Raw genomic sequence first — 23,047 nt, 5'->3', positions numbered from 1 at the left:
AAATTCACTAATAGAAGTAGCTCAATGCAACATAATTTCTAGCCATGAGAGACAACAATGGATCTAAAGTGACCTATCGATGTCTGGGAAACTAACAAAGGTTAATACGAGGGAGTGCTGATAAGACCTTTTATAAGGCCTTTTGCCTTCTTCTGTTTTGATATAAACCAATTGTACGTTGTAATGAACTTTCATCCTTGTAGTTTTTTGTGACAAACCATGAGTCTTCTAACATAATTATATCTTTGTGTCTTGCAAGCGTAAACTGACCAAGGCACCAATTCAGGAAAGTTTCTATGAAAACAACAGCAGGTCAGTGATCAATTACCTATACTTGCAGAGAAAGTCCGCAAGGCAAATTCATGAGGATATGGCACAAACATTGAAGGACATACGCCACCATGACAAACTGAGTAGCCAAATTTCAGTCGGGGCATTTCAGCAAGACCATGAGTCATAATGTGGTGAGGCCTCGAGTCATGATTGTGAAAGATACAGTGGACGCTGTGCATAAAATGAAATGATCTTAGAGAACAGGATAATTTATGATAGACTTATCTAAGATACTGAACATCTCCCGTAAAAGCAATAGTGTAATTATTCACGACTATCTTGAAATGAAGAAGCTTGCAGACCAAAAGTGTTGAAATGAAATGAGCCTTAACTTAAGGTGATGCCAATTCGAATTCGTATTTCCTGCACAATGTTTCAATATATTAGAGTGATGTATGTTATATGACCTCACGAACGGAGATTAAAAGACAATTTTAGGGTATTTTTTTTAAAAAAATTAAGGATTTACAGGATAATTCATCTTACGGTATTGTAAATAAATTAAAGATACCATTAAAATCACAGACAGCCTTTGTGGCAGAGTGGTTAGTGTAACGCGCTACGAAGCCAGGGTTCCCATATTTGAACCCTGTTCAGGCATGAATGTATCATTGTGTTTGTCCTATCATCATTGTCATCATCCGCCCGACCCTGTGGCCGAGTGGTTAGCACATCGCGCTGCGACGCCAAGGGTCCCGGGTTCGAATCCCGCTCGGGCTTGGTTGTTTGTGAATGTGTATTCATCAATTTCATCATTTCATCACTCATCCCCATCTTCGCAAATTAGCCAAGAGGCACAAAACGCGAAGTAAAATAAACTAAATCAATCAATCAATCATTGTCATCAGTTCATCGTTCGATTACTCCAAGAGTTTGAAAAGCATCGTAAAATATAATTATACATAATGTAGATGTGCCAGGTCATAATTAGTCTCCATGCAGCAGGAAGGTGTTACATACGGATTATTTGCTAAAAAAAAACTTATTCAAAAGGTTGTACATACGTAAAAGCTGATGCTCATAGAGATCAGAATATACTTATTCTTTTTCTTCGATAAGAAACTGACTAGTCGTATGCAACTTCCTCAAACATTCTTTTTACATTGAGAGCGAAAACATACCTAACCTGACAGGTAGTACTGAAATTAATATAAATAAATGCAGCTTACCAGATCACCTTGAAGATATCGTAACATTTTATCGCTTTGGAACTTTTCATGATGACTTTCATGAACAGTTTCACAAGGGAACAACGAAAGACAGAACTCCCCAGGAAAAATAATTATATTTACGTATGTAACAATAAAGTACTTTCTTCTTCTCTCGTGGATGTCATTCCAATAACCCTGAGAAACGTTTTACTTATAGTAAATGTTAACTAACTAACTAACTCTCTAGCCTTCTTAAACCCGAAGGTTCATGGCTGCAGCAACACAGGCCTTCCATGTTTCCCTACTTTGAGCAAGTTCTATATACTCTTTTCCATCCCTACCGATTTCCCTTAGGTCCATCTCAACGTTGTCCCTCCATCTTCGTCTTGGCCTTCCTACAGGTCTCTTACCATCAGGTTTCCCAACAAGAATCCTGTAAACTCCTCGTTCCTCTCCCATTCGTGCCACATGGCCTGCCCACCTAAGTCTTCTTGATTTAATTATTCTAATAATATCTGGACATGAATACAAATTATGTAGTTCTAAATTATGTAACCTTCTCCACTCACCTGTCTCCTCATCCCTTTTAGGTCCAAATATTTTCCTAAGGATCTTATTTTCAAATACTCTCAATTTATGTTCCTCTTTCAATGTAAGGGACCAAGTTTCACATGCATATAATACTACAGGCAAAATTACTGTTTTGTATATTTTAACTTTTAGTTTCTTAGATATTATCCATGGCCTTATATTGTTGTTTCTTGACATGTGTTTTTACAGTGCAGAGTTGTCAGCTCTACGCCTAACCCCCAATATGAATGGAGGAACTACTACAACTAACTATAGTAAATGTTACGAAAGTTTATCAAAATTGAAAGCATTTAACATCCCCTCGAAGAGTTGGTTTGAGTTGGTGTTTTAAGTCCACTTTATGCACATTAAGGCTAATCGGGACTGGACCTACAGTTTAAAGTGGAATCCGAACCACTATGTGCTTCCACCGGGTATCGAACCCGGGACGCCTTGATTACAAGGCGACGACGCTACCACTGCGCCATTGGGAAACCCCATCTCCTCGAAGAAAATGAGCAATAAATACAACGGGACTTCTCTATAGCGGAATATTAAAATTCTCACCATTGACAAGTGTCCGTTATTTGGTTGAAAACCTACGGAAAAAACTTGATTTGTGCATTAAAATATTGTTTTCTTTAAAAAAAGAAACGTTTAATTAATGAAATTAAACAAGGAAATTATCTACTTTTAAGGGACAATATTTATGCTGCAGTGAACAACGATCTTAACTTCCTCTTTCTCATATCAGTTGATGATTTAGACTTTAATCTAAACTGAATTGTTTGTATTTCTGTGCAATTGTAAATAAGATGCCACACAGTTTTTAAACATTGAGTTGCAACACTGACTTACTCTTGAAACTGAATTCGTACGCATTCCTTCCACTTCTTACTAAGTGCGTGGGTGAAGGAATAATCCCAAAGAACACCCAAACTTATGCTGGGACACGAACTCGGAACCTTCGAGAGCGAGATGGCTACCGAAGCGATCACTTCTTTACATGTCTTCAATCTTAAAAAAAATCGTCATACTGCCATAAAAACTTTGCAAATGTTTAGTAGTAACATGAACATACCGTTAACAAGATGCAGAACAACACGATTATTCCCCTCCGTAATAACAATAATAATATTAATAATTGCAGGGTATAGACCTACCTACATTTTGTTTCTAGTGGGTTCCATTGCTGTTGATGTTTATAAACACATTTCGTTTTACAGAAAGCAAAACTGAAGACACTGACAAGCGTAAATATGGAAACCAATGACATTGCTTTATTGTTGTGAAATTAATCTACAGTTACCACGGTATTTCATTGTTGTGAAATGCTTTCCGCGTGTTCTTTTACGAGATACGTTTTAATTTTAAGGTCTGTTATTTTTATTTCCATTAATAAAACAGGCAGGTAGAAACATGAACGTTGTTTAGAGAAACACTTTCGTTCATGAAGGACAAGGATGTGCGAGACAGTTGGCAGCATCATCCGCCTCATAGAAGGATGATGGCGCCGCCTGGCGGTGGAAGTGCTTTAGATACGAATGTAATTAGAGCCCGGATTTGTATGTAGGCTACCGGTAATTACATATTCTATTCCTTTCTAGATACATACCTGCAACAGTAAAATGCCAACGAATTATATAACTGACATTATTTTGCATAAGTTTTGTGTTATATATTTTTACATATTTGCCAGGATATTACATATTTCACATATTTGCTAATTTACTTTACATAAAACAACATATTTCGGTATTTTTTCCTACCTTGATTTTTTTTCCTATATCTGAAATATGATGAAGAAAATTTGTAGCTCACGTGATATATTTTCTAATCAATTAGATGCATAGTGCTGACGGTCACCTACAATTGACTGCCAAATCGAAAGACAGGATGAAGACCAAAAAGATACGGGAACTGTTATTTAGCGAAAGGTGCTGTAGTCCCCCCCCCTTTCTGATTACATATTTTCGTTTCGCTTTTAGATTTAGGCATAGCAACTAGAAACTTGGCATCGGTGGGAAAGAAAGCTACTTTCCTGTACGTAGTGAGGAAGGAGAAGGATGTGCGAGACGTATTTTCATTCGATTGTTCTTTCTGTACAATTTGTTTCGAAAGTTACAAAGAGCTCTCTTAGATATTTAGATATTCTACGATAATTTGCGATGTGAAAAGTAATTAATAGTTGACAAAATTAAATAGTTCTTAAATATGTACACTTTGCTGTGCTTTTCTGATTTTATAAATTTCATACAAATTTTAATTTGAATAATTTATTTCCTTAAAATTATGTTGAATATGATCAAATAAAATAAATATCTAGCAGAATTCTTGAAATTGCTTGGATACTTGATTATTATTAATATTACATACTTTTTGATACTACATATTTAGCTACAAATCCTTTTGATAATACATATTTAGGTACATATCCTCTTGATATTACATATTTAAGTACATCTTTTGTACTTTGATGTGGCATTTACGTTCTAAGCGCAGCCTTTTTTCGTCAGTTTTCTTCACTTGCGTGCGATGACACCCATCACAAGTAAGTGAATATTCAATGTGATTCATCGTGAGTTGTATTTAATAATATATTAATTTCAGAGATCATTTCTTTTTGTTACTAGTATTTCCCGGACATCCTATACATTGACATTACATATCTCTCTTACGTTAATTTGCTGGCCTCGATTACCTCCTACGAGTTATCATATAAGATCTCTACCGAGTATCAACCACGTCGTGCATATTTTCCGATTTTTTTTCGGTCTACAGGAACAGAAGAACAGTTGGAAAGAAAGTTATGGCAAGAGAAAGCATAAGGAAAATTGTTGTTGCGATCACCATCTTGAATCTCATTGGCTAGTTTTCCTCTAGTCCTTGTGTGTGTACGTCCTGTTGTTCGAGCTCAAATGTGTGTGTCACTGATGGACTAAAATTCAAGTTTTTATGCAAGTTTGCACGATGCACGCGAAAGGAAATTGCACTAACCGCTCGTCGCGTTGTAACACAACCTTCGTCTTTGGAGTGGAAGACCATAATGTTGTATTTCATAGGTTTGATTCACTACGGATGTTTAGTGGAATGACACTCACTTCTATGAAACGATAATATATTCTTAAAAACACAAAAACGACATGTTTATACAAACTTTGCTGTCTTGCAAAGCGATGAACGTAAAGAAGCACTGCCTATGCTTCTCCATATTGTATCGCGCACTGATCGAGAGTTACTGTTCTGGGTTTAGGGTGACCATAATATTTTGACCAAAAACGGGACGTGTCAAGGAAGTGATTCTGAAAAATCGTCAACCATAAAATTATTATTATTATTATTATTATTAGTTTAAGTATGGATAACGTAAATGATACATTATGAACAAGTAAAATTTGATTTACCCGTTATCAATGGATAATTGTAGGCTCAATGTTTCTCCTCTGTCGGGGTGTAAGGGGTGACCTTCCAGGTAGTACACCCAAATTTCAACCTCACTTCCACGTAGTACATCCTGGACTGCTTTTTGCAGACTAACGAGGCACTGGCGAGTGGCCCTATGGCTAATATAATTCTGTGTGTTGTCCTATTTTTTTGTCCTTGTGTGTGCTGTGTGCCCCTTTACAGCCTCAGCTTTTAACTAAAGTCAGAATGTTTTAACATTGTTATGCGACGTTACAGCTATGTTATTTGTTATGGTAAGGGGCTGGACCCCGTATAAAGTGACGGGTTCAAAAAAGCCTAAGTTCTGATGCATCCAAAATGTTAAATTCAAATTCATCTGTCCTGATCAGCATTGGATGTTAGGCCTACGCTGAAGTTGAAGAATGCAAAACTGTTCGTAGTCGTAACCTCCGCCAAATCTCGGTAAAGTTTAGTCGTACCAACATTGTTAAGACATGTAAGCAAAATTTTTCATCTGTCCACATATTGTTCAGGATTGAGCAGACATGCTCAACGGGAATGGTTGAATTAGGCAAGCGTAACACCACTTCCACAGCATTCAGAAAGCGTCATACTTTATGTGGTCCACTTAAACATACAAAATAATTTGTACCCCTTAAATTACATTTTCTTCCCAGTCTTATTGAAGTTGTCTTACGGTTTCTGTTGCAAACTGCCACTGATCGAACAATTTTGTTTCGTCTTCTGAACTTGAAAGTACAGATATTAGCATTCACTAATTCATTAGGAACTGCCTTAAGACATAAGAATTTAAATTCTTGGTTGGTTGGTGTTTTAAGTCCACTTTAAGCACAGTAAGGCTAATCGGGACTGGACCTACTGTTTAAAGTAGGATCCGAACCACTATGTGCCTCCACCGGGTATCGAACCCGGGACCCCTTGATTACAAGGCGACGACGCTACCACTGCGCAATCGGAGAGACCCTTTAAATTCTTGGTGCTGACCCGCATTGAAACTAAATGCTTATTTACTGCTCTAGAAATAATGGAATCCACATAAAACAATAAATACAGCCACGCGAGCTAACCTAAATTGTAAACTGCCGCCTGCTCGAATCTTCTTCTCGACGACAATGTAGCATTTTGACTGTTTTGCGCCATTAGCTAAAAGTGGCAGAAAAGCGGCACTAAATAACAAAAATAACAGATTTTTTTAAAGTACATGAAGTAGTGTTGCCATGACAATAGTTTAAAAATGCCATCGACTTCTTTTTAGCATGAATGTCTCAAATTTTGTTTTAGTTTTCAAGCTAACTTCTAGACTTCTTTAAAAATGGACATACTGAGAATTTTTTAAAATATGGACGGGACGACCTGGACACGTCTCCCAAACGGGACCGTCCCGGTCAAAACGGGACGTATGTTCACCCTATCTTTGTTGGAGAGTAAGTATTAAAAAGGCAAAACTGCATTGCCCTGACATCTAGGTTTCAGGCCATCATTTCCCTTACATACGTTCTGCTGTTTATAATTGCTCGCCTTTTCTTTGTGTTTGTGGTGGCTCTTACAACTAGTAACAAACCCTTTCTGAATGGAAGAAAAATATATTCGAGGATCACTTCGCTGTCGGTGTTCCATTTGAATCCAACACCCCTATTTTACCAATAAACTCGTCCAGTTAGCGCATGCGCTCTCGTGACTAACGCATACGAACTGTAATCAATCAAACTCTATAAGATCTTACCAGTTAGGAAGGAGAGTCGACGCATGGCCGGAAAGGGATGGTTGCCAGAAGTGTCGAGGATGTCCAATTGGTGGACTTCTCCTCGAATGCGGTATAACTTCCGGTGAAAGTCTTCTATCGTAGGAGTATAACTCTCCTCGAACTTATTGTTGAGGAACCTGGAAAGAAACAAGAAGAATATATGTACCACTGCTGTGTAGTAACAAGAATAATTTTGCATATCGTACATACATGAAAACATAACTCGGTGCTGTTGAAATCAGTTGTTCTTTAGTGTTAACATAATTTTCATTACTGTGACCGGATAGTTGTGAATCACGACAGGAAAAGGCAATTGATATCATGTTTCTAGATAGAAGAAGCAAGTTACAAACACAAAGTTTCGGAGAGATCACAAGAAAACAGTAGAGAAAATATAGGGCCTATATCTTGCTCGGAAACCACACTAAAAGTACGTCATATTGAAACGTGTCGATCCATTTAGATCACATTAAAATATAGAGCATTTCTACAAGATTTGAGGTGCTACAAGAATTTCGCTTCGAAAGTGGCTACACTGTATTCTTGCGTTCATTCTTTCATATTTAGTCTCCACACTGACATTAGACATATTGAAATTTTTAGTAGTGGTTATAACCCGTCTTCGGAAACTTACATTTTAAAAGAAACTCCTACAGTAACTACTTTTAAGAAGTAACCCAATTACAGTTACTGGTACTTAAGAAGTATCTGTAAGTTACTTTTACAGTTACTTTCTGCTGAAATTTTCTTGCAAACAAATTTCTCACAATCAATGATCATTATGTGTAACAAATTAAATATATGAGGACCAAGCACGTATCTAGAAATATGCTGCGGGGGGGTGGTCCGAACCAAGTGTCTCAGGAATAATAATCATACTACTACTACTACTACTACTACTACTACTACTACTACTAATAATAATAATAATAATAATGTTTAAATTAAAATAATTATATTAAATCAAATTAATACTAACTACAATACATAAATTAATATTATATTATTATTACACGAATAGGTAAAAATACTGTATAAGAATATAGATATAACAGCGCATATTCATTACGTAGCTTACCTGTAGTTAAGATCAGAATAATTGACATAAAAACAAGTGCCCTGGCAATAAATTAATGTCAAATAGATGAATAATTGAATATTTATCGAATAACAAAAATGATGTTATATGTAGTTGGAGAAAAGTAAGTTTCTGATTAAAATCTTATGCATATTATTTTGAGTAGTAGTGTACAGCGTGTCCACAATGAGACTCAAACATTTTGAAAGTCTATAACTTTTTCATTTCAGATTGTACAGCTGTGATTCAGGAAGAAGCAGAAGCAGAAACTCAAAAAGTTTATGTGGTAACGTTTTAGTGCGCGCAATAGCCGTAGTGGCGCTGCAGCACTCGATTGTTTGAAAATGGAGATTCTAAACGAGCGTGCACAGGTTCATTCGAAAGGAGTCCACAGATGTCAGTAAGACAAGCAGTGAAGAACTGTGTGAACTGCCGACCGTTTCATACCAAGTTCTCTCGCTGCTTGTCTTACTGACGTCTGTGGACTCCTTTCGAATGACCTCCGCACATTTTCTACAACCTGTTCCTGGATTCTGGGTTTACCACCACAGTGTCCTTGCAAAACATTGCCGGTCGCCAAAAACTGATCACACCACTTCTTTATAGTCGTGAATGTCGGAGGATCCTTATTGTACACACGACGAAAGTTTCGTTGAACTTGAATAAGTGATTTCGTTTCTGCACACCACCACACAACCTGTGCACGCTCGTTTGGAATCTCAATTTTCAAACAATCGATTGCTGCAGCGCCACTACGGCTATTGCGCGCACTAAAACGTTACCACATAATCTTTTTGAGTTTCTGCTTCTGCTGCTTCCGGAATCACAGTAGTACAATTTTAATTGAAAAAGTTATAGACTTTCAAAATGTTGGAGTCTCATCGTGGACACGCTGTACATAAATCTTCTTTGTAATGTCATTCAAAGCCGTATGATCCCAATATAATCCTTGCCTTCTAAAAAGTTCAGAGGAAATTAATAACCATCGATTATGCAACAAATTGTAATGTTTCCATTACTTAAGTTTAGTACTGGGCAAGTCTTTCGGAGGGTCCGGACCCTAAACCCCCCTACATACGTCCTTCCTGTCCTTCAAAGCCGTATGATCCCAATATAATCCTTGTCTTCCAATAAGTTCAGATGAAATTATACAACAAATGCTAAACGAGTATTTTAATTATTTAATTTTCGTACTTAATAAGTCTTCCGGGTGTGTGTGTGTGGGGGGGGGGGGGTTCCTGTCCTTCAAAGCCGTATGATCCTAATATAATCCTTGTCTTCTAATAAGTTCAGAGGAAATTATACAACAAATGCTAAACGAGTATATTTTCAATTTTCATTATTTAATTTTCATATTTAATAAGTCTTTCGGGCGGGGAGGCGGGTCCGGACCCTCTAAATACGTCCTTTCCGTTCTTCAAAGCCGTATGATCTCAATATAATCCTTGTCTTCCAATAAGTTCAGAGGAAATTATGTAACAACGGCTAAACGAATACATTTTTCATTATTTAATTTTAAAACTTGATAAAACTTTCAGGGGGGGGTCCGGACCCCCTGGAACCCCCCTAATACGTCCTTGATGAGGACTTACATGTGCTTTATTTATGTTTCTGGTACATAAGTCGTCATATATTTATATTATTACAACAGATATACAAAGATGAATGGAAAAACAGTCAGCTCTGCTTAAATGATCATTCATTCATTTTATTTTACTCTACGTAAAACACACTTTACCCTATTAAACAATTGCTTCTTTCCAGCTTGACTACCATATTTCAAATGAATGTAGCAATCCACCCAATACACCGAAGTTTTCGCGTACAATTACAAATTACCAATTACAATAAATTGTCGATGTTCTAAATTCGCCATGCAACAAAAACTAGCTTCCTCGTCTACTGAGATTCCACGATAATCCGTTCAACTTAGCATCCAGAGAGGACACATAGTTGAAAATCGCGTTGCCAAATTTAGCTCTTCCTCCACATTTCAAGTTAATAGGTTAACAATTTAAGTGTCGTAAAGTAACTGTTCCTCTATTGAAAAAGTAACAATGTTACAGTTACAGAGCAGCTAGTCACAATTACAATTCCACGAAAAAAGCAACTACCATGCAAATAATTAGTTAGTTTCAAACACTGGTGGTAACATGCAGACATGAGGCAACCGACTTAGTGACAATACACCTCACTTTAAAGTCTTTATTAATGGAAGGGCTCGGGTATAAAACATGGTAAGTGACATTTAGGTCATTTCTGAGTTCATTAAGAAAATAGGTTATTAGAAGCTATAATGTATATAAATTGTTTTCCTCTTGTGTTTACCAATGATAGAAGGCTTCACTGAGTCTAATGCAAATTGTATGACATGGCAATTTTACTCGAAAGTTGAAGGATGGCACATTTTACTTTGTAACTAAAAAATTACCAAAATGTCACTTAATTACCATGTTTTACACCCGACCCCTTCAATTCATATTGGCCTGTTATACGCAGCTATAAATTGACATTTACAGTATTTAATTGTGGAATTAGTAAGTAACTGCTAATTTTCTTGTACTTTACTACTAAAATGGTAAGAAAATTTACAGTTGCCTATTCATTCATTCCTTTTGTTTTGGACCTAACAGCTTTTATGTGTTACAGTTACCTAATTCTTAAGTATATGGGCGTTACTACCAAAAATAAGTAAAAATACATCAGATCAGAAGTTGGAAGAAAATTGAAAGACGCAATTAAAACATATTAAATTTATTTGATGGAATAAAAATACTTAAACAAATATTTCATGCACTTCAAATTCTTAAAAATATATATATTTGATGCAAACCAAATGCTGTGACAAATATTTCACGTAATCAAAATACTTCAAAATTTGTTCACCACATTCAAACTACACGAAATTGATTCCATGCATTAAAATGTTTAGAAATTTATCTGAATTACTCAATTTGCTTAAAACATTACTTGATGCATTCAAATTTTACATTTATTAAAAGCATTTAAAGTCCTAATTGACGCATATACTTTTATTGGATACATTAAAATGTAATAATTTTCTGCGCGCGGAGACAGAAGTGCTTCTGTCAGAGGAGGACCCGGCAGTAAATCTTGTCTGATCGGAAGAAGAGTCGATAGGCGAGCGCCAGGATGGCTTTCGTCAGGCAGACAGGGTTCGTAAACGGTTTAACACGGGACACCGCATCGCTCTTCCTGCAATCCCTCCCCGCGGCATCTGCTCTTAATATGAGGTTATAAACTTCCCGGTCGGTCGGCGTCGACGGCCCCCGCGCATTTTATTAAAGGCTTCACGACCTTCCCGCTCGTCCAATCGCCACCTTCGAAACCCTCGATATGATGCGTTATTGCTCAATAAACTGATCAATGCAATTTAGAGCCTGCGCTTTTTGCAGCCGCAGAAGTACACTTTCTGAATATGAACGGCCAGTGATCGACTGTTCATAAAACGAAAGACAAAAACCATTTCGCAACCCCAGTCATAACATCTGTGGATCTAGGAAGAGTACATCGCTTCACGAGGGATCTCAATCGTTTAAACATTATGTAGCCTTTTGTTTTTAACTGCTTAATACGCCAGGTTTAATAGGCAAATGAACGTTAATGTTATCACTAGCGTTCTCCAACCAATAACAACGTCTGATCATCAAGTCAAGGATGCCATGCTCGATAAAAGGGAAAGCAACTAAATTTTCAAACAAATGCATAATGAAGAATAGGTGCAGACAATGGTCTCGATTAACTCCTCTTCATGTGGCTTCATAGGTGTGGCTTGGGTGCTTGAAGGTTTCAGGTAGTTGCGAATAAAAGCTGTGATCCTGAGACGCTTGGAAAATGGATTTTATGATCGTCCAGTTGAGTATCATCAGTATAGGGGCTTTGACTTTTTCAAAACGCGATAACACCGTAAAATATTAATTGTTGCAAAAGAAGTTTTAACTTTTTATGTACGTGCAGTAACATGTGATGACCTTCAGCCACCGTATATATTATATAACTTCTAAAGACATGAAAATCCTTGGATTAATGTACAGATTTACAAATATCATATATGTTTCTGCCTGTACCTATTCTTGAATAAGGTTCCTGTATTTGGTCAATGGCCTTTGAAAGCAATATAAAGATATCAGACAAAGTAGTCAAACATTGATGTCCAGTCCTTCCCAATTTTTCCAAACACCAAATTCTACCCACTTCTCATATTCATGATCCTTCTCTTTCCCGTAAAGTTTCGGATCTAACATATCTTTTCATGAATAGACCACTTATTACTAGCAAACTCTTGTCACTTTCTAATATCAGAATCCCGCGTACCAACAGCAAATGCAACACCATCCTATACATTGAATCTTCATGACTATCCTTAGAACAAAGATCACTTCTCTAGAGGCTATAAACCATTTACAAGTAAATAAAAAACGCTCCGTGTTTCCATCTACCCAAGTAGACTTTCAAAATGGCGTGCATCAAGCAGCTGCATGAAGAGTAAATAATTTTTGTTTTTACTTCAGTTGTCAGTATTTCTTGTTATATATTTGTGTGAGTGTGTGTGCGCGCGCACGCGCGCATCTTATTATTTGTTAGTTTCATTTCCTGTCTTGATATCCCGGTATAGATGGATTTTTCTGTATTCACGATTCTATAAATACATAAATAAGTCTACACATTTTTGATGCATTCGAAATTGCTTTGGCAGGAAATGCGAATTTCAACATATTATGTGCTTAAAAAACGAAAAATACTGGGAAAAAATAACCTTTATTGTGTTTTAGGCTTAAAAAATAAAACGTATCCACCTTCTATCGGAACGTTTTGCGTTACCGAGCAAAGTGGCGGGTTTCTGTCGGGAGGTCAAGCCACACGGGAGCCTTAACGTCGGTATTTGTGGCGCGAGAAGTGATGGGAAGTAAGCCTCACAAATCGTTTCCAATGCATGAAACTGTCATGAACAAATTTAAATACTAATTTAAAAGCACAAGGAAGGCATAATTTTAGTTATATTTCACAGAAAAGTGTACTGAAATACATACATACATACGAGGGTTACGGCAAAAAGTCATGGCAACAATTTTTCCCCAAGATAATGCGGGTCAGGCAAGAAATTTTAAAATATACAGTGGAGATCCCGTCACATGCAATGTATTGTGACGCCACTAGATGGCAGTGACTACCAAGACATTGAACTAAGGGAAGTGGAAAGGCACTGCGTGTTTAACAGTCGTGAAGGATGAATGTGACCCAGCGTGAACAGTGTTATTACGTGAAAATAGCAGTTCTCCGTGGAAGGAATGCAGAGAATGTCATCTGAGCTTGTGGAAGATTTAGGAAATGGTGCTGTACCATACCGAAGTGTTGCGAGGTGGGCAGCAGCATTCGAGCGTGGAAGAGAAGCAACTGCCGACATGCAACGCTCAGGACGACATTTATAACGAACGATTGATGTTTCTTATTTTGTCCTTTTCTCTATCCTGATACAGATCTTTATGTTGTTCAAAATTCATACATTAAATGTTAGCATATATCGTGGCCTTCCAATTGTACCCAGGTATATTTTACAATTTCTTGCCTGACCCGCATCATCGTGAAAAAAAATAGTTGCCATGACTTTGCTGTAACCCTCGTATATGCATACACGTATCACCAGGGGTGGCCACAAGGGGCATTCATGACATGGGAATTTTTTGGGGCAACAAAATTTTATAGTTTAGCTACCAATTCTATATATCTTCACACAAAAATGGAGGGATCGTTTCGTTTGATTGACTTGTTATTGATTTTTAGTAATGGTTATTAGTTTTTCTTCCTATCTGTGGGTGATCGCGGCAATTGGGTTGAAATGAAACACCACCTCTTATGCCTTTAGGTGGGGGGCGTGCTATTCGCGTTAATACAAGGTTAGTCAAGCAGACTAACTATTAAGAATAAGGTTGATTCAGTACACTAACAATGGCAGTGAGCCTGAGCCGTTTTGCGTTTTATGTTAGCAAACATGAAAGTGAGCTGTCATTTTTTTTAGTCTTTAATTTCAACTGCAATGAAAGGATTCGAATGTAATGCGTCGTTTAATTGTTGGCATCTCGGCCAATGGTAAACTGTCTGGGGTTTTCTTGCTGTTGTTCCGAGTCGGCTCGGAACTTCCGACATGCGGATTTCAGTTTTAGTGTTGGCTGTTGTCAGCCACGATTTGTTTCGCTTCTTTGTGTTTCTGTGCTACGTCTGAATGGATAATTGTAACATTCTGTCAGCTTTCGTTGTCTAAAACTTACATATTTCGAAAATGTAATTTTAATTTTATCGACATTCAAACAAAAATCAATTAGGCTACTACATCTTTATCCAAACTATATTTATGTGTGTGTTTGTAGGGGGAGGTTACGACGAACAATTCTTTGGGGGGGGGATTTTGATGATCGATTTTAGGGGGGAAGCGTCCTCGGTCTTAAGGGGGATGGGCACCCCTGCGTATCGCAATCGTGCAGACATGGGGAGCTATTTGAGGAGAGAAAGAAGCGGTCTCCGGTCTCGAACGCCAGAACGATGGGACTCGACGCGCTGACCACCACGCTCAATGAAATGCCACTTGGCAGGCCCTGGCTCTGAGAGGATTGTTGCGCCACGAGGTTTTGTTACATGCAATTTGAGAACGGTGGTGATCCAGTCTGTGAGGTGCCTGACTGCCAAGTTCTATCACCGAGGAGGATTATCTCAGGACAGTGCGATTCACAGACCTATCCTTTCCTTCCCATTTCCAGCTTTAAGTTATTCTTGTTATAATCTGCTAGTAGATTTGATTGGTTGATTGATTTTGTGTATTAACTCCAGATTGTGCACAGTAATGCTAACCGGGACTGGACCTATAGTTGAAAGTGGGATCCGAACTATGTGCCTCCACCGGGTATCGAACCCGGGACCCCTTGATTGCAAGGCGACGACGCTACCACTGCGCCATCGAGGAGGCTATAATCTGGTAGTGTAGCCAAATTATCCATAGGCAACAGTTAAGAGCGTGAGGAACTACAGCAAGTACAGGTTTTTGAAAATTATACCTAGTAGATGCCGTATCGGTTTACGATTGCTGCCCACTGCAGCATGAGTCACGCAGATGTACGTAGAGTTGACGAACTGTATCTCTGACAAACCTGGCTGTGCTCTAGCAAGAGGAGACACTACAAGATGCTTAGCCAATGCGCATCAATAGCTGTGGACTACGCAAATGGCGAGTAGGTAGCAGCTACGGAAATATATTCAATGTCCCCAAAATTATTCACTTCAACAACTGATAACTCGAATAATTTTCTTAGCTTTTCAGTATTAACAAATTTGAATTTTGTTTGTTTCTTTGTTTGTTTGTTTGAATTGTTATTTTAAGTCCACTTTATGCACAGATAGACTAATCGGGACTGGATCTGCAGTTTAGTTTAAAGTGGGATCTGAACCATTGTGCAATGTGACACCACATCAAACCCGGAACCCCTGGATTACAAAGTGACAACGTTACTATTTAACCAATTTAAACTGCTAATATCGGAAGCCAGACTGAACTTTGGACAAAGGAAATTTATCATAAAGTGTTACTGGAAGTTTGAAAACGCAGTTGAAGTGCAAAGACAGTTAGGGGAAAGTTTCAAAGAGAATCACCTACGCGACTTACCATCACGAGAATTAAGCAGATGGAACTGTCCAGAATGTCAACAAGGAACGTTCCAGAAGACCGTGTACGTCGACGAATCCCATAAAGCAAGAAAAGTTGATGGAAACGTATCGCCAAAGTACAAGAAAATTTCCGCGTAAAGCGGGTCGTGAAATAGGAATTTCAAAATCAAGTGAATCAATCACATTTTGAAGCGCTGCTATTGGAAGAATTGCATTCCAAGAAGATTCCATGCTCTCAATGAAGATGATTCTGATCAGAGTGTGCAGTTTTGTGAGTGATACTTGGCAAGATATGCTCAACAGATGGATTGGACAAAGAGGTTCAGAAGAATATCCTCAGACCACTAGACTTTTTGTGTAGGGATGCATAAAAGATCAAATTTACGGTACAAAACTAACAAGAGTCGACGAGTTGAAGGCAGCCATTGAACGAAAATGTACACAAATATGGAAGGAAATAATTCTTGATGTTTGAGATTCCATTGCTTCGCGTTTCCAGCAGTGTCTGCACCAGATAGGTCATCAGTTTGAAAACATACGTTTGAAAATAAAAATATTCATGTTGTATATACTGCAGCCATGAACTTGCGTGTTTAAGAAGGTAAGGGAGTTAATTAGTTAGTTTTTAGTTAGTATATACGTTCAAATTTTGAAAATGGACTGTGTCTTAATGATTTTATCCCGATTGCGGACTTCCCAACTCAGGAACTACGGAATTCCAATGAAAACAGCGCCATATCAGGAACTGTACTATACCAGTTGGATATTTCAGTGAAATGTCTTCCCACCTTAGGACGTCCTACTAATTGTGTCGGGAAGGATGAATTGGTGTTTGAAATATTTGACATTCCCCACACCTAACCTAAACTACAAGCAAAAGATCTGCAATATACACAAAATATACTAGGTCATTCAAATATGACAGGGACTGATTTCTTTTCAAACAACCTGCCATGCACAGAAGTTGTTTGTCCTTGGGAGAATAAGAGCCACAAGCCCCGCCCTCCCTCCCGCCCAGGTTAGAACCTACTCATGCCCATTTGCACCAACGTCGATTTACTCGCGAGTAAGAGTAAACTCAGAGTTAACCTACGAATCTACTGATTATCTGTTGCACCAACGGAAACGCCGGGTTAGCTGGGAGTAAAAGGAGAGTTAACTTTACCCTCCGATATAGGCGAGTAAAGCGGAGTTAACTCACGCGCAGTGTAGTAATGGCTGCTATCTGCAACCGGCAATGTATCACTTAAAAATTTCAAAACTAAATAAATGTTAAATAGGAAGTAATAGATTCAAACTGTGCATCTCAAAAGCGAGAAATATATAGTATATTACTTTGGGAAATGTTTACTGTACATATTCTGCAGTACATAGTTTGCAAAATTGCACGTGCAATACAAGCCTACACATACACGCAGAAACCCGTAGCAATGTAAACATTAGCTATAAAAAACGATCGTGATTGCTACATGGAAATAGATGCACATAAGTATATAAAAATGTACTACAAATATAACTGTAACACTACTTACTATGATTGAAAGCTGCACTAATATATTAAAATTTATTCACGTAAATATGTTTTTCCCCATCTTTATTCCATGCTTGAAATTTTCATTGCTCATGTTTGTCACTGTTTATGATACCAACGTCCAGGCACCGTTACTTACATCCTTTCCTTGTTTCCTACGAACCCCGCCAACCACTCCTCTTCGAAAGGAGTAGCCAATCACGCACTTCCATTTGTATGATGTTTAGGCACTTGCTTTGAGGCTAGCTACCCTCCTAGGGCTAACCCAGAGTTTCGTGACTCGCTATCTTCATCGCACCTTACACGTTGTTGCAACAGAAGATGATCGTTACTTGAGGATTACCCTTACCCACGGATCTATTTACTCGCGATTTACTACAACGTTGATGCAAACGGGCATTAGTCGTGTCCGGGTGTTGCTAGAGTGATGAGCGAACAGAAGGTGCCGCGGAGAGTGGAACAACGCATTGTGATCAAATTTCTCGTTGGAGAAAACATCCAGCCATCTGAAATTTTGCAGCAGAGACTCAAACAACATTATGAGGAAGAGTGTCTCTCACGAACTTGTGCGTTTAAGTGGTGTAAGTACTTGGGTTCATTACTTTATTCCCGAGTCCCAGCAGTCATGACGTGAGTGGCGGCATACCGGTTGTCCCAGACCCAAGAAAGCTCGGAGGACCCGTTCGGTAGAAAAAGTGATGACAATGTTTTTTGGGAATGGTAGGGGGTTATGCATGTAGACTTTCTTACAGATGCTAGAACAGTCACTGCAGCTTATTCCTCAGAACTCCTGACAACAGAAATGAAGGGAAAGATCCGATTCAAGCGGAAGAGAGGTGGAGCCTTCCTTCAAGACAAGGCACGGCCTCATACGGAAAAAACAACTATGGTAACCCTCAGCAAATCGAAATGTGACCATCTGCCACACCCGCCATACAGTCCCGATTTGGCCCCAAGTGATTTCTACCTGTTTGAAAGACTTGGAAGGCATGTGGTTTGCGGATAACGACGCCGTCATCGGCAGTGTTCTGGAGTGGATACGCAGCCAACCAAAAGACTTTTATGAAAAGGGCATTAAGATGCTTCCAGAACGTTGGAAAAAATGTATGGACTCTGGAGGGGAGTTCTTGGAAGGGTGACATGTGAAAATAAGTATTTGACAATAAAGGATTTGGTAAAATAAATCAGTCCCGGTCATATTTGTATGACCTAGTATTAGAGGACAGAAGAAGCTCTCCGTAAAGCACAGTACTTTTTCTGCGAATGGATATGTGATGTACGTATTATTTCAGTGTAACGATCAATAACCATAAGAACTTTTCAAAAACCGGTCCTTACATGTCCCTCTTCCCTCCCGAGGCAGGGGTTTCTGAATTGGGAACTTTCGTCATAGTTCCTGAATAGGGGCGTCCTGGGTTGGGATATCACCATATCAATTAAGCACTGACTTTATAATCATTCAAAGTGTGTATGCACTTTATTTGGACATCCTGTATGACTATATCTCTTTGCGCGAAGTAGCCAGTGACACCCGCAAAAATACAACTCGTTAGCTCTAGTTTAGGCAGAGCACACACAGGTTGAAACCCAAACAGTACGTCTGTTGTGATACTTCAAGAGATGGAATGTAACTGAGCATACGACCCTCGAAATTTTATACTATGAAACCAATCAAAATTTAAGTTAGAATCACAAGGTTCCCATTGAATGGACTTGATCCATTCCAGCACTTTAAGCTTTAATACGCCACACAAGCTACAGATTCAATGTTCGTACAATATTCAGAGAATCAGCATTCCAGGATCTAGATGAGGATATGAGGGTGTTGTCAAATGAAGCAAGATAAAGATAACACTGGACAACAAAACTTAACTTTTTCTCTGTTATATGGAAAAGAAAAGGCGATTCTTATAGTATATTTTCAGCTGATTTCAAATCAATTTAATGTTTTCTCTATTGGGCTCAGATTTTTTGTAATACACATTTTTTCTTGTACGCAACCTTGCTCCATTGAAACTAATGCATATTACATATTCCGCATACTGACCTAAAATTCACTTCTAAAGGATTTTCTGCTGTATTTACCTTGAGGAACATCTCTCTTGAGAATCTAGCAGTAGTCGGTTAACATTCGTGGGCTCCATTTACCATATTAACGGTTTTCCAAGGTATATAGTTCCCGATGGGAGATTTTTCCATATTCGTCACTTATACTGCCATTTTTGGAGGTGAAAAAAAAAATCAAATGTTAGAAGAAGAAATGGATTTTTAGGAACATATTACATCTCAGTCTCTGTAGTTATCAAGATGCTGCCTAACAAGTTCTTTATAGTTATCTGTCTTGTGATTTCCGAGGAAATTCTTTACAACTTCTTGGAGTGATCTCCTTGCTGCCACTCAGCTTCAGTCAAACATGGGAAGAGTTGGACTGTGAGACACATGCCTTGTAGCCGAAGTAATATCATAGAATATCACGATATGCCTGGTATTCCAGAAATTTTTGTAATGCAATAATATCCCGTGAGTGGTTCAACGATTTTCTCCAAACCATGGACAATGCAAATGACACATCGCAAACTCTTTCAGCTACACATAACAGTCCCTCACATGAAACACAGCAGATATCAGGGGATCAAGATTTATTCTGGTCACCTATTTTGCAGTCAAAATGTAGTTCATATGATTTCCTAATTAATGGAAGTATGTTTTATTCTCGAAGTTGACTCTCAGCATGCGCGGATCCACGGGGAGGGCGACAGGGCAACTGGCAATTTTTTGGATGCCTAATGTTTTTGAAGGCTCAAATGATCTTTCTTCGCCACGTATAATGTCGAGAATATTTTGATTTAAGTCAATTTTATCCTCATATAGGTTAATCGCAAGTGGACCTACAGTTTAAATTTGGACCCTAACAACTGTGCAATATGCCTCAACATGGGATCGAACCCGAGACCCCTTGATAGAATAGCTCTAACCCCCTGATTGCCAATCCAAACAAGTTCAAGAAATAAATATATACGCTCCAGAAAAATAGGCATGTTCAATAAATCAGTATAGACCTAATCTAGGTTTTACTCACACTTTTTTTTAACATCTATTCTAGGCCTGGACACTCATTTTTGTGAAACAATGCTCTAAACCAGGGGTTCCCTAACTTTTTCGTTTCACGGTCCCTTCAGTGTTTGAAGATTTTTCCGTGGCGACCAAATCAGAATGTAGGCCTATCTAACACTTGCAATGTTAGGTTGCCTTAAGTTAAAAAATTAACACATATTTCAAATTCAAAAACATTTTATGTGTAAAAAGTACTAAATAAGCACATATTTAGAATAAGTGTCATTTCAGTAAAAATACTGCAACATTTCGCAACGCCTCTGTAAGCCAGCCACGGAGGACGCCATGGCGCACACTTTGGAAGCCACTGCTCTAACCTCAAAAACATGGAAATTATCTTGTTTCCTGTCTACATTACTATATATTGTTTATGTAAGAAAGTGCAAGTATAGGTTAGGAAAGCTCCTCAGCAGTGGCGGCGATTGGGTTCGAAAACTAGGGGGGGGGGCAAGGTGCAAAAAGTGAAGGGGGTGGCAAGGACAGTTTACTTTCCCTTGGTACATAAGGTTTAGCATAATGCAGGGGCAAGAGTAGCAAATAGTAAAGGGGCAACTATCCCCTCGCCCCTCCTAATTGCCGCCACTGCTTCTCAGTGAGGTTAGGTACCCGACTGAAATTCACCCTTCCCAACTGTAACTTCTGGATTCGCCACTGACTCACCGCAAATAGTGGCGGTGATTGGGTTCAAGAACCGGGGGCAACATGCAAAAACTTAGGGGGGGGGGCAAAGACAGTTTATTTCCATTTGTAGATAAGTTTTTGGCAAAAGTGGCAAAAAGTGAGGGCAACTGCCCCCCCTCCCCCTAATCGCCGCCACAGAGTCCGCAAACATAATAAAAATTGTTTGGGTGGTTTACACACTTATGAGACATTTTCTTTTAATATATGCACACTGTATATAACTCAAAATATGCACAAAATAGAACCAACAAACTTATTTATGTCACAAACGTAAGAGAACTGGATTTAAACTGAAATGTTACCATTGCTGTTTATCCTGATGGTAGTAAACCAGTATTTTATCATTGTTGTCAACAATGCCATTGTTGTCATCAATGATTTGCTTGCGGAGAAACATTTTGAGCAAAGCAAGTTACTCTTATTCATGTTTTGGAACTCATAATGCTTGTAGTTTTACTACTCTAATGCTTCATGGTAAAAATCGGCTAAAAGGACAGAAAAAAATGTGTACGTGTTACAAAAATATGGATCCCGATAGAGAAATTCTGACTTCATATTAATAATCATCACACCAATAAGATAAGAATCAGTGAAAATTATTCATTTATCCAAATCATTCTTGACCAGTGTAATTTTTTGTAATGAAATAAAGCTTGACAAATATATGTAGATTATGACGTGAACAACATATTAAAAATCCTGGGAAATCCGACTAAAGCCTTTTCCGCCATATTGGAAAATTGGATAATATAATTGAGCGAGGAGGAAAAATATCCACGGTGAAATAATGGACAACACGTGTAATTACATGAGCCAACAAAGAGTAATTTCATTCACCATTCGAACGCATGAATGTTGTTTGACACCTGACTAACAAAGCTTCAAGCGTGCAGAGAGGGCGGCCAATTTACATCTGTGGTTCGCAGCGGCTCAACAAAGGGGAGGAAGTTAATACGCAATGTCCACACATGCAAACAGAGGTGGATAGGGGATTGTCATGAAATATTAAACCGCACTCCAATGATTCATCATGAGTCTAATTGAAATTTGATTACGCTATGGACTTTATTGTCCAAATTCAAATAAAATTGTATCCGGATGTCGAATGTTTTTATCTGAGTTTCAGAAATTCAATTAATACATTTATTTATCTATCACCAGAATATTTCCATTATTTGTTGCTTTTAAAATGAATGTACAGTCAAATTAAATTTGAAGATCTGTAATCGGTAAACCGGATAGCTTTAGTATATCTAATGCATCCTATTTAATGTAATCCTTAACGACGCGATCTTCTAATCAATAGGTACCGGGTTCGATTCTCAGTTAGAGTACATGGTACACTTTAAAATACATTAAATTGGCCTCTTTGTGTGAACAATGAACTCAAAAACCAACCTTGTGTTCACTGATTGATTTGGTATATTTTGCTTTTCTACCACTTTTGGCTAATGGCGAAAATGAGAATGAGTGATGATATTATGAAATTGAGGGATGGGAACTCACAAAAAACACTCACTCCTGGCTGGGATTCGAATTCGGGACCCCTGGTGTCCTAGCGCACTGTACTAACCACTCCGCCAAGGAGGTTAGCAAAACAACTTTTTGTTCAATATAGATGCTTCTATTGCGTTCAGTATCTACCGTTGAATATAACTTTATAATCGTATATGACATCCGGGTTAGGTTATTTCAATCACACAGCTTTATCCATTGATATATGTCTTAATTCGTGTCTTCTGAAA

General features: G+C 38.2%; 1 protein-coding gene across 1 annotated transcript in view; it reads right to left on the bottom strand.

Annotated features, from left to right (window-relative positions):
• The window catches only part of LOC145991991 (dexamethasone-induced Ras-related protein 1), a 542,058-nt gene that overhangs the window by 158,677 nt on the left and 360,334 nt on the right, over positions 1-23,047 (bottom strand). Inside the window, exon 3 of the mRNA XM_083127981.1 lies at positions 7,204-7,361. Coding sequence (XP_082984107.1) covers positions 7,204-7,361 — 158 coding nt within the window. The remainder of the gene's footprint in view (positions 1-7,203; positions 7,362-23,047) is intronic.

The sequence above is a fragment of the Lepisma saccharinum genome, chromosome 9 (genome assembly GCF_977018435.1).
Source record: "Lepisma saccharinum chromosome 9, izLepSacc3.1, whole genome shotgun sequence".
NCBI classification, from domain to species: domain Eukaryota; kingdom Metazoa; phylum Arthropoda; class Insecta; order Zygentoma; family Lepismatidae; genus Lepisma; species Lepisma saccharinum.
Note: the sequence above shows the minus strand (reverse complement) of the source record. Positions and strands in the feature narration are given on the sequence as shown.